Source organism: Primulina eburnea, chromosome 9, assembly GCF_022965805.1.
Source record: "Primulina eburnea isolate SZY01 chromosome 9, ASM2296580v1, whole genome shotgun sequence".
NCBI lineage: Eukaryota > Viridiplantae > Streptophyta > Magnoliopsida > Lamiales > Gesneriaceae > Primulina > Primulina eburnea.
In genome coordinates, this window is record NC_133109.1 from 28,491,263 (window position 1) to 28,505,002 (window position 13,740).

Consider the following 13,740-nt stretch of genomic DNA (forward strand, 5'->3'; position numbering starts at 1 on the left):
CGGTACATAGTCGGATACCCATGGGCACCCACAATTTGCAGTCGATTTGGAGCGTAACATTTTCTAATTTCACTGCGAAACACGAATATTTATATGTGAGAATGATCAATTTTACCTATATGCACAATAAAAAATAATACACTTAGTATAAAAAGTAATATTTTTCATTTATTACTCAAATAAGATATTTGTCTCACAAATAATCTCACACAAATTTGGCAAAAACTTGTGTGAGACGGTCTCACGGGTCGTATTTGTGAGATGAATCTCTTATTTGGGTCACCCATGAAAAAGTATTACTTTTTATGCTAAGAGTACTACTTTTTATTGTGAATATGGGTAGGGTTGACCCGTCTCACGGATTATGACCCGTGAGACGGTCTCACATGAGACTCACTCCACAAATTTTTGTTTAATATCTTATGTTTCAATTAATCATTAGGACCGACACTCTCTGTCTCGGATGATGAGATGCTATCATAGAACCGTACTCTTAACACTACAAATAATGGTCTAAATTTAATTTGATTGTGGGTTAATAGGTTTTTATAAACTCGACATGTCCAAATCGATTTTGGATCTGGCGTAACGATATTATAATTATGTTAGCATGAACATTGTTTGGTACATGAGATAAAGATGTGATTAATAAATAATCTTCATTATTCAATGTTTGGTACATTTTTAAAAAACTCATGATATTGATAAATAAATTTTGAGAAGGATAAAACATCCTTTGTAAGAGGTGTGATAATTTTAATGTAATGATAAAATACATTACAAATGACTTAATTACCCTCAATTTAAATATATTTAAGTTAATATTAAATGTTTATTAAATACATACATATATACGAATATATAGATACATATATACACACACACAAATATATATATATATATATATATATATATATATGTATATAAATATTTATAGGGTTAATTTTGTCATTACAATTTAATATATAAATTTAATCACTCTTGTTAAAATCATACCAAACATTCAACATAATATCTTATCATTATATTTATCATTGATTTATCCTTATATTATATATCACTTACTTATCATATCTTATGTACTAAACTGTACCTAGGTGCATATAGTTAGAGAGGTCTTTAAATTTTCTAATGCTATGCTTAGTCTCACAAATCATGTTCTATGGCTTCTACAAAATGGTAGACGAAGGGGAAAGATACTTGGTTTATGAAAGATGGGGAAAAATTGAAGATAGTGGGGACGTGGATATAACTTTTTGGTTAGTGAATAGTTTTATTTTGGAAAATAAAATACATTCATGAAAAGGCATAAATTATAATTAATTTTTATAAAATTAAAAAAGGAAAGATAAAATTGGTCTCTTAAAAAAAATTGGTAATTAAAATTTTAGTCATTACAAGAAAACATAGAAAATTAATCGATATCAAACACTATATAAATTATCATATTAGACATAGTTTGGTACATGGGATAAGGGATGGATTGATACATAATCATCCTTATTCTATGTTTGTTACATTTTTAAAAAGCTCGTGATATTATCATGGGCCATTGATAAATAATTTTTTGGAAGGATAAGATGTCATTTCTATTAAGTGTGATAATTTTAATTTAATGATAAAATACACTGTAAATTACTTAATTACCCTCAATTTATAAATGATTTTTATAAATCTATGCTAGTACATAGAAATTAAAATCAAATAAATATTTTTATTTATTTTTATATATTATATAATATTATATAATATGATAATTATGTAAATGAAATCGAGATAATTATATAATAATTTTTATAAATCTCAATAAAATTATTAATATCACCCGATTAACCTTAAAAATTTATATTTGACTTAACTCACAAAATCAAGGGCTCAATTATCATATTATATAATATATAAAATTAGGTAAAAATAAAAAAATCATGCAAGCACTATCGTCGCATGAACAGATAAAAAATATGAACTCAAGCAACAACTTTGAAATTATAAAATTTATTATGATAATGTTAATTTTGTCATCACAAACTAATATATAAACTTAATCACTCTTATTAAATCATACCAAACATTAAATATAATATCTCACATCTTATTTATCCTTAACTTATCCTTATATTATATATCACATGTTTATCCTATCATGCGTACCAAACTATACCTTATAGTATTTATCATATATAGGACATAAATTAGAATAAAAGAGATTAAGTTTGTAGTTCATCGGTCTCAGCTATTTAGAGTGGTCAAGTTGGACTAGGTCATGGAGTCGATCACCACCGCCATAGAAATTGGCGGGATGAGTTGGGAAAATCTCAACTTGTCTAAAAGCGTGTCAAACAAATTCATCTGTGTGAGTTGCAAGTTAAGGCGTGTTGTTGCGATAATCAGAATATGTTTTTTATATATTTTTTTAAATGTATTTTAAGTTTTTTTTAGGTAAATATTTTTAAGTTTTATTTAACTTACTTTGAATGAATTTTAATGATAATTAACTTTATAGTATTTCTTTAGTTTTATTTTTGTTTGGCTTACTTTGAATGAATTTTAATGATAATTAACATTGTAGTATTTCTTTAGTTTTATTTTCAAATTTTATTTAACAAATTAATTTATACATTACTAATTTCTTAAACTAATGCTTTTAAATATTGGTTGAATTATTTGATTGTAATTTATTTTCATTTGCTTATAATTTCAAAATTTTTAGCATTTTTTAATAAAAAAATTATTAGTATTTTCCCAATTTTTTTAAATGTGAAAATGAAGTTATATTTCTCTTTTATCGTGTAACACACGTGTTTGGAATCCATGGTTGAGCGCTTGGGATAGTGATCTAAATATCGGTGAACTAAGATCCGACTAGGGGGAGGACCACTTTAGGCGACTTGACGTGGCTACGGTTCGGGTCTGGGGCTCCATATGACCCGCCTTAATTTTCTCAACCACGTGTGTTCTAAAATATCGCATCATTTTGCTTTCCTTTTTTATTCGATTAATTGCAAATAGCCCCCAAATTTCCTGTATATTGCACTCTCAGCGGTTTATCACTTATATAGTCGTGTAGATCTACACTGGTTCGACAAATCTTTAATTTTTATTTTGTTCCAAAGTTTTAGATTTGGAAATTTTCATCTAATGACATCTTTGGATTATATTAATTATGGAAATTATAAAATTGGTTATAGAAACATTATCTGTTTAGAAATTATTTGTATAAGATATTTATGTAAAAGTTATGTATAATTATTTTTTTGGTTATTATGTCATTTTTAATGTTTTGTGATTATATTTATTATTATAACCATACATGTAAATAAAATTTAAAAATTGTCATATTAAGATTCACATCTAATTTATATTTAATTATTATTATTTGTTTCTTATAACTTTATATGAATAAATTAATTAAATTGTGATTAATAAAATTATCAAATCAATAAAAAATTGTTTATAAAGATCTACAGTATGAATAATTAAGTTGAATAATAATTATGATGTGACATATTAAAACGATCTGAGAGAGTTTAAATTGTCTTGACTTGACACTAATCTTCCTAAAAAAATGTTATTCTATCATTGGAGTTGGATTTTTAAAGAAGTATTAATCATGTATGTCTTTTATGTGAATACTCTTGAAAATAGATGATCGTGTTAGTAAATAATTTTATTATATAAAATATTAAGTAAATCAATCATTATACGAAATTAAATAACTAGTTGAAAATCACATGAAAAACATTTAGAGTATGTCTATTGTGAGAAGGTCTCACGAATATTTATCTGTGAGACGGGTCAACCCTACCGATATTCACAATAAAAAGTAATGCTGCTCTTAGCATAAAAAATAATATTTCTTTATGGATGACTCAAATAAGAGATCAGTATCACAAAATACGACTCGTGAGACCGTTTCACACAAGTTTTTGCCAAACATTTAGTATGATCTATAATTAAGAGCATAAATATTTATGCATGGTTAATTTAACTTCATCATCATCTGTAAAATAAGAACTTTCTTTCAATGAAAGCCTGACCTATTTATAGAATTGTCAAGTGGTAATTAGACTTTGGGCTAATGAAATATTCTGAAGGAACCCATAATTAATTAAACACAAACAAACCCCTAATTTAAATTGCACAAATAGACTTAAATAATTAAATCATATCCCAACCCATCGGAAACGTGGGAGGGAAAAAATATTAAAGATGATCTCATAGGGCCCAACCGGGTTCGAACCGGTGACCTATTGATCTGCAGTCAATTGCTCTACCACTGAGCTATGGACCCTTCATGGTTTCACTGTTCTTTTATCATAAAATATATTATAATCAACATTATTTTGCATCCATTTTCTATCAAACTCCACCTTATGAAAGAAATTGTTCACATTTTATGTATAAAATTGAACTGTAAATAAGATTACTCACATTATATTTAAGCACTAAGATAAATTATTTTAATAATATTAAGTTTCGAAAATTTGAGAATATTTAAACCTGGTATCGCCGTATCGGTAATGTGATAAAATGAAAGGATCACATGAAACCAAATCATAAAGAATCCATGATAGCTAAGCTTCACTACTAATATAATTGTTCTTCACATTGTTTCTTTGATCAGTACAGGTAAAATGGGATTCGAAAAATGCTTTCTACATAGGGTTATGTAAAGCCATCACCTCACTTAATTCCATCCATCAAAATCGGAGAAGCAACACGTATAACTCGAGAATAATTTGTAGATCTTCATTCGTTGATATCGAGCTTGGGATTTGCAGCACGAAAAGACTCTTTTGTTCGGCCGTAATACACAGATTTGTTGCCTAGGAATGTGACGAAATTCCAACCAAAAGCCGAACCACCAACAATGTATGTACCTTGGTCCTGATGATCGGAGATTATGGTCGGGCTTCCTCCATCAAGAGGAATGTTTTCAGCCGATTTTGCATTTTCTTGGAGTTCCACAGGCTTTTGTCCATCGCGTGTGTCACCAGACGAATCATTTGGCACGGTACTACACTTTTCCAGGGGAGAAGAATCTGCTGCCATTTCTTGGTACAGATCCATCATAACTTTCATCCCTGCAGATTATATTTTACATTTTTGTAAGGCCATTTCAGATTCAAGTGGTAAAATGAATTATTCGTGCATTTTTCTTGTCATACCGAATTTCACAACATGAAAGATGGTTTCCCCCGAAGAATTTTGGCACAACAATGCTATCCAAGGGGAGAAGGACAAGTTAAACGGTAACTTGTATGAATTTTCATGCTTATTTTCTCATCATGCTCGTGAATTTGTCAAACATGCTAAGGCGGCGTTTATGCACAAACTTCTACTCAATAAGTCAATACGGGAAGATAAAAAAGCTAATACTCAAGAAGCAGACTATCAGATAAATTTGCAACACAATAACAGTCAGAACAAGAAGTATTCTTGAACGCAAGCACAAAAAAGACAAGGCATCAGAAGCATAAAAACCAGAAAACACACAAAAACTCATGAACCACAGGTAATGGACTATGGTATAGAACAAAAGTTAAGGCATATGCAGTTTAAGTATGCATCTGGTAAAATGCAAAAGCTTGCAGATTACTAGAATAGGAAAGGCTTAAATCAGAAATGAGGTAATCGATAACATAGGGCACCACAGATGATGACAGTTTCCATTTATAACTTAGAATGTGGAGAATCACATTCCACCTCCCAGAGAAACTCTCTCCTCCTGGCTCTACTAAATTCCAACATTGGTTTGTGAGATTCAAACCACACAAATCTTATGCAGAGATGGATATCCGAGTCACAAACCACACAAATCTTATGCAGAGATGGCTATCCGAGAGAACACAAATGCTATTGGTAAATAGCATAATAACCCAATTCTTAAATCCTCACCTTCACGGATCTTATCAGCGGCATCACAATTATGAAAATCCGGAGTCATGAGCACCTACAAGATCACAAAAGAATTCATATATCAATTAGAAAATTAAGATTCCCATCATATAAAAATCGATGCAGGTGCTACCATAAGTGCAAAACTCTCAACTTGCATCATTTGCGAAAATTGAAGTCCACAGGTTCTAACACTTTATCTTATACAAACACTTCATGTCAGTCACCAAAACTAATAAACAGAACACAGCTGAAAACAGAATCCTTCGTCGAATTTAGTCTCCTTTGGACTAAAGAACATAACTTTGTGCAATCCTACATATTCTCGAAAAAATCAAAAGCACCACAGAAAAACGTTTGCAAGCAAAATTCAGGGGTGAATACAAAAAAAGGCCACGAGCGTCTGGAAACCCACAAATATTCAAGAAAAAAACCCCACCGAACATTTTAACCACAACAACAAGAAACGCGGTTTAAAACTTGAGACCTGAATGAAATGGGGTCGAAGATCTTTAAGAACAACATGCATCTTGTAACAAGGGGATTCCCGAAACTGTTCTACGGTTCTCTTCCTGGTTTCCTGAAAAGGTTTTGGCTCTTCCATTGAAGCCCTTCCACGCTCGGTTCTCTGCTCTGCCTTTGCGAGACGGGCAAGCTGGGGTTTTGTTAACATTGGTAAAATATTTTAGGTTATTTTTTTTTAAAAAAAAATAGTTGATCCAAAATTAAAGTGAGGGCATGATTGAAATCACTAAAAAATATTATTGACTTCTTGATTTTTTAAAAATACCAGTTTTGCCTATTTTTTAAACTCAATTTTATGTCAATTTTTTTAATTTAATTGAAATCTAAAAGTTAGTGAGATAGTGATTATAATTTTAAAATTAATTATATTAAAATCAATTGTTTATCAAATATTGTGATGACCCCTTATTTAAAATAGTATTACTTTAGAAGAATAAAAATTTTCTTATTATATAATTTATTATAAACATATCTTTTAAATTAAGACAATGGTCGCCACACATTTAAAAATATATATTTAATAATAAAACTCCAACATTTGAATATCACGATTATCAAAATCAACAGGTAATAACAACTAATTTATTTGGAAAAAAAACTCTAACATAATAAATTTCAACGTGCTTGTCACCTTCACTAATGAATAAACTTTTCATTTTAAGATTTTAATTTTTGTTCACGATCAATAAACCATTTCTTTGAAATTATAATGTATCCCAAACATTCCCTTAAATTTATAAATAAATAAGTATATTTTGTCAAAAAAATAATTTGTTCCAAAACATATTTATTAATTTTAAGAAAAATATAATTATGGTCTTTTTTTATTTAAAAAAAACAAAATAATATTCTTTACAAAATTGTGTCTAAGGTGATTGCCAACATGCTTAAGGTGGTGCTTAAATCTATTATCTCTCCAACGCAAAGCACTTTTCAATTAGGTAAATTTATAATAGATAATGTTCTTATTGCATTTGAGATCGGTCTTTATTTGAAACGGAAATATAAGGTAAGAAAGGGGAGACAACATTTAAAATTGACATGTCTTAAGGGTAATAATCGTGTTGAAGGAGAATTCTTGAAAAATATGATGCTCCATTGGGATTTATTAGACAATGGGTTGATTTGATTATGCTTTGTGTTTTATCTGTGCGATATACTGTGGTCCACAATGATAGGGTCCTTTCTGTAACACCGACAAAAATTTGTGTGAGACGGTCTCACGGGTCGTATTTTGTGAGACAGATATCTTATTTGGGTCATTCATGAAAAAATAATTACTTTTTATGCTAAGAGTATTACGTTTTATTGTGAATATCGATAGAGTTGAACCATCTCACAGGTAAAGATTCGTGAGACCGTCTCACAAGAGACCTACTCCTGTCACACCTCACATCATGGAACACATGTTCGAATCATTTAAAAAGTGTGTTCAAATATGTATAATGATACAAAGACTAATTTAACAATATATTTGTGTGTGCATCATATTTATTCAAAAACTAAAACTAATAAAGATTAATAACTCTATTAAAATAAAAAAAAAAATGAAAAAACACTAATACTTTTACTATTATAAGTTAATAAATAACGTTTTGGTGTCTTTGGTCGTTTTTTGGTTTCCCTATTTTGCCCCTATTGATATCAATAATTAATTTTGTTTTTTTTAATTTCAAAAAACATTTGATTTTATTTTTTATACAAATTCATAGCACTTTAGTACATCGATAGTTGTCAAATTTCATTTTAGCCATAATAATTATAAAAATTGTCCACGGTATTGGCAGAGTAGCTAGTATTAGAAGGTCAAGCAATGACACTAATGAGTCCAATATATGGCTATTTGCATATTTAAGAAGTGTTCTCTCACGCGCATTTTAGTTTTAAATTTGACTATGGGAGAAAGGTTTGATGAAATAGATAGAGTAATCTGTTCTTTTATCCGAGAAAAATATTTCTATTTTGCATTCTGCACTAAATTTAGGGTTTGAGTCCAAATTTCAAAAAAAAAAATTAACAAAAGTTTTAACTTAAAAAAATCAACTCCCTTGTAGCTTTACTAACACATACGTATCACAAAATTATGATAATAGGAAAAATTGAAACAATTGGAGTAATAAATCAAGCCATTGCGTAAGTTGAAAGGTGATGTTTTACTACCCTAATTCTTTTTAAGCAAAAACTTGTGTGAGACGGTCTCACGAGTTATATTTGTGAGACGAGTATCTTATTTGAATCATCAATAAAAAAGTATTACTTTTTATGCTAAGAGTATTACTTTTTATTGTGAATATGAGTAGGGTTGGCCCGTCTCACAGATTAAGATCCGTGAGACGGTCTCACATGAGACCCACTCTTCTTTCTAAATAGTCTTTTGGCATTTGACCCAGTATTTATGATAAAATTTATATCATTTCATTCTTATATATTGCATCATGTTGAAATGTCACAGATCATATTGTATTGCATGATTGATATTGCAAAAATATTATTGATTCTTATAATTATTGAGCTATTATATATGAATAGATGAACAATTATTAATTGGAGACATGAACAGTGGTCATTGTATCGAAAATTGAGTCCATCCAACAATGCAGATTCGGTCCGAAAATTTAGTCCAATGAACAACGAGTTATCAAACCAGGTATATGGTTTTTCTGAACAACGTGACTTCGGTCCTGAAAATGTGAGTTCGCCTTGACTTATAAATGATATATTGTATGGATCCTATTTGATTACGTGAAGAAAATGGTACATCTAATATTGGTGGGAACCACCTTTTTAGCCTACGATATTCACTATAAATTCAAAATCTGTACTCGAACTATAGTATCACATGCTTAGAATCGAACCCTAAATTTTCACTAAGTATCTTTTAAGAACACAAACGTTGTCATCACAAAAAGTTGAAGCACTAGAAATATTTCTAAATATGTATCTTCATTATCCATAGATGAAATAAATCTGCCATTGGGTCAAACAAATCATTCCAACAAGACCAGAATGAAAATTTATAATCTGTCGAGTCAAATGACAGTGTGTTAGAATCTGTTATAAGACTTCCTTAGAGTGTTTCATGGTTGAGTTAACAACGATGACAATATTATTGATCAAAATTGATCATTCGATTAACTTTTAGTTAAATTGTGGAAATAACTCGAATTGTTGCAACGAATATTTTGGTCAAATTAATTTACGAAACATGAAAAGAAAATGAATATGTGTGTTGGAACTTATTAGAAAAAGGATAAAGATGAACATTCGAGGTTGTTTTTGGAAGTTCGATGACCAAATCTATCTGCGTCTCCTTTTCATTTGTTTTCAGAATGTTCTATTAGAAGACTTTGATTTATACAAGTTGTTTTACAATTTCACTCCAACTGAATATACGGTCAAAACTCCTTCCATACTCAATCGTCCGACGACAAGCCCTAACTAATCTCTACATATCTTCTAAACGAGAAGTTTGGTAATCAACTCTAACTTCTCAATTGTTCTTGTGCGTCTTATGAGTTGAACTGGTGTAGAAGATTGAGTCTGGGTGCAACAAGTTACTGAAGGGGGAGCATATTGATAATTTACCTGAGATTAAGATTATGAACCATGATTGGAGACAAGACATTAATGGTGATTTGAGAACATTGATGTATTTTTGATAGTACGTAGATAGAACTTTTCTCGTTTTCTCAACACTTAAAATTTTTCGGAATTCTCTCTTTTATATCAACATCTTCTAACAGTTTAACGACTAAATCAATTTTATATAAAGTTTATCGATTTTGACATGTTTGAACTTGATGGTTTGGAACTTGTAAAACATAGTCTTGGTTTATACAGTAAACATAATCTATCGACATGTCTGACTCTTTCCCTTAATTTTTTTTATAAGTTTAACTAAAATCATGTTAAAACATAGTTAATTAATAACAAAATTTATTGTATTAAAATTTCTTATATTGATTATTTAGATTTTCAGTGTATACTTTTTATTTTTATTTTTATTTTTATTTTTATAGAGAAGCATGTTCACAGGGGCAGATCTAGGACTCCGATAGAGGGGGGGCCGCTTAGTTTATTTTGCGACGGTTTTTCAACAACTGTCGCTATATTGCGACGGTTTTTCAATAACCGTCGCTATATGGCGACGGTTATAAGAAACCGTCGCAGATTTTGCGACAGTTGTTCAAAAACCGTCGCTAAGTAAAAAAAAGACGGGCTCAAGTTTCGAAATCGGGTGGAGCAAACGTTATAATTGACTTTAGCAACTGAGATACATGGACGTATCCTTCATTTTAGGGGGGCCGTGTATATATATATATCTGTTTATATATTTAGTTTAAAAAAAATTAATATATACTAAATTTTTTTTTTAAATTTTTTAGGGGGGTCGTGGCCCCCATTCGCCCTACACTAAATCCGCCCCTGCATGTTCATGTTTCGACACTTTTCATCACAATGCCGATTTAGGTCATTAAAATATAAAAAAAAAACGATTGTAAGTATCATTGAGTATATTTTCTTGCCGACCCAAAAATGGTAAAATATTATGATGTACATTAATATAAAAAAATGTTAAAATAAATAAGTTGAAAACTGGAATAATCAATGCAAGAAATTATCATAACATATACGTGTGTTAATATCAATGAATGTATACATATATATCAACTATATATGTTTATTGGAAACAATGGATTAGGTCTAGGGTACAAGCGACCAAGTTATTCGTGAGCAGTTCGATCAAATTCGACACGAGCGTGATTTGGTTGAACTCGATTCGAGTTCGAGTTCGAGTAGCTTGTTCCTTCACATGAGTTGAGCTCGACTTTTAATTATTACCACTCTAGTAGCTCGAGAAAATCTCAAATGACTATATATATTATTTTAATTTAAGGGTATTATTGTCCGTATAAATACAAAATTTAAATTCTAAAATTATTCTACGGTTTTTTGAGCTTGAGTAATTATATATCTTCACGAGTCGAGCTCGGACTTGAAAATTGAATATTCGATAAGTTCAAGTCGAGCTCAATCTTACAAAATCAAATCGAATCGATATTTTAACTTGATTTATATCGTTTACACCTCAATTAGGTCAATGACTTCATCCATTGATCTCCAAACTAAATATTCAAATTAAAAGTCTATTGGTGCATTAAACAAAGTAATAAAAAAAAACAATCATATTTAATTATATTAATGTATACTCACGTACCGTCAAATTTAAAGGTATTTTTTAACTACAATTTTCCCCCAAATAATTTATCTATTGAAATACATATATAAAACTAAATTTTAATTTTAATAAATTTAAGATCAAATTTAAAACTAAAAATATAAATTTATAATTACATTTAAATTTTGAAATCTGAAACATGCAATTATGATAGCAAGAATGTAAATTTTCCATCAAAAATTGAAAATTAAAACTAAAAATGTAAAATTTTAAAAATTCCAAATTATGAGGGGAAAATAATTTTTGAAACTTAAAGGACTAAAATGATAATAATACCGATCATAATAAGAACGCGGAAGCCCATTGAAACTTCTAGAAATCTCGCAGTTGAAATCCGAACTCATCGCTTGTCAACAGAATCTTGAACAGAGCAGAAACCCTCCATCGTCTGAGTTTCTATGCCCAAATTTTGAGCGGGAAATTGGGAGAAAATGGACCCAAGAACTGTTAAACTGGTGCGGAGCACAACAATGTTGGCCACTGTCAATGCTGCTTATTTCCTCCTCAATGCGGACAATGGTCATCAACCCAATCTTCTTGACCCCGTGAGTGTTTTCGGCGGCATCGTGTTGCATCGATTTTTGTGACATTTTGTGGGTTTTTGTTTAATTTCTGATGTTTAAAGATAACGTGTTCTGTTCGAGCTGGGGGTGTTGTGCGTGTTTTGTCGTAGATTATGTTCATAATTTTTTATTTTAGCTGGTTGTTTGTGTGCATTTCATACTGTAAGCGTAATAGTTTGCATAAATTTATTGTGAAGATTATTAAGATTATGAACCATGGGTGATTGAGATGAAGAAACTTGAGGTTGAATTCTTGTGTAAATATTGTTGATACTTGTTTAATTTCTTGGCGGAATCATGAATATGTTTTAGGAGATTTAATGCAATTTTTGGCGGTGAGGATCGCCTCTCATTGGGTTGGCCCTGGTTAAGTTTTATCTTAAGCAAGACTGTGATTGAATTAATTTTTATTGGTATTGTTCCGGCATTTAGGGAACAATACCGAAAAGGAAATCGACGTTGAAGATTCGTTTAGCCAACGAGATGACAATAGGAGCTCAGCTGAATGCCAGTCTAGTGTGCCTTCTCTGCGGGGAGAATATTTGTGATTGGTAATATAAACTTTTTTAATGAAAAACCAACCAAAGAAACTTCTGTGCAAAGTCATTTCAGCGGAAGCAATTATTTGATGTTCGATTAACATTGGTTTCTCATGAAGGCTACCGTTAAACTGTAGCTGTTACGAGCTAAGACTCCAACTATGAGTGAAATATAGAGGAGCAATGGGAAGCAAGGGAACATGAGGCAGGTGTAGGGGGTCCAGTAGGAATAAGGAACAACCTGTTGGAGGAAAAACTTTGCATAGCATTTCCATTGCAATTCTATTCTTACAATTTCATCTAGTTCTCGTGTCTTTATCTGGTAGATAGTTTAGTTGTGCGGTGACTATTGGAATTGTTTGACTTGGAATGATAAATATTTCTGCTAATGCAATGCAGTTCATACTCGGCTATTCTTGAATTTGTTTCATTAATGCCTAATCCAAATGAGGCGTGGCTCTCAGTCTAATGTTGTCAGTATTCCTTTTGAAATTACGGATAAAAAATGCGATACTATCGGCTGAACGATCTGTGAAAGAGTTTATCTTTGGACAGGAAAAGAAAGTTCAAAATGGGACTAGCAAGCTACCTTCTCCTGCTGCAGAGAAACACCCGTAGGCCGTTAAAATCTGTTGTAAGATTTCTTGGTCAAAGTTTGTATATGTTGTTGCTTGGATCTCCTTTCAGCGTTCAAAGCTTTTGTACAGTTCAATAGTGGTGAATATAAAAGTAGCATTGTAAGCCTGTAGATATTTTGTGCAGAATGCAACTTGCTAAGCAACTCGAGTTTATTAAGCAAGATTGAAATCGAGTTAGGGTACATCTTCAACGAGGGTTCTTTCTCACGTTCATCAAGTATTGTTTGCGTGTGTATTTTAAATATTTCCCCGTAAACCTGAAAGTTTTTACGAATATGAATTTGAGTTATTACAAGCTGAAAGATGTAAAGTCATGGTAAAATCGAAAAAGAAATCTT

The 13,740-nt window shown here is 30.6% G+C and overlaps 1 protein-coding gene, 1 long non-coding RNA gene and 1 other non-coding gene across 4 annotated transcripts; 1 reads left to right on the plus strand and 2 right to left on the minus strand.

Moving 5' to 3' along the window:
* Positions 1-4,219: 4,219 nt before the first annotated feature.
* On the minus strand, positions 4,220-4,291 carry TRNAC-GCA (transfer RNA cysteine (anticodon GCA)). Its single transcript has one exon. It is a non-coding gene; the product is annotated as a tRNA-Cys (tRNA).
* A 266-nt stretch (positions 4,292-4,557) lies between these two features.
* On the minus strand, positions 4,558-6,602 carry LOC140841456 (uncharacterized). The gene is made up of 3 exons (XM_073208911.1): positions 6,386-6,602; positions 5,899-5,953; positions 4,558-5,084 (listed from the first exon to the last, which is right to left on the minus strand). Exons 1-3 carry the CDS (start codon positions 6,569-6,571, stop codon positions 4,750-4,752), a joined length of 576 nt encoding a protein of 191 aa, XP_073065012.1. The 5' UTR covers positions 6,572-6,602; the 3' UTR covers positions 4,558-4,749.
* A 5,344-nt stretch (positions 6,603-11,946) lies between these two features.
* On the plus strand, positions 11,947-13,678 carry LOC140841458 (uncharacterized). 2 transcript variants are annotated; one of them, XR_012120192.1, is made up of 2 exons: positions 11,947-12,207; positions 13,164-13,678. It is a non-coding gene; the product is annotated as an uncharacterized lncRNA (long non-coding RNA). The 2 variants fall into 2 exon arrangements; XR_012120193.1 differs by having other exon boundaries at positions 13,243-13,678.
* Positions 13,679-13,740: the final 62 nt, after the last annotated feature.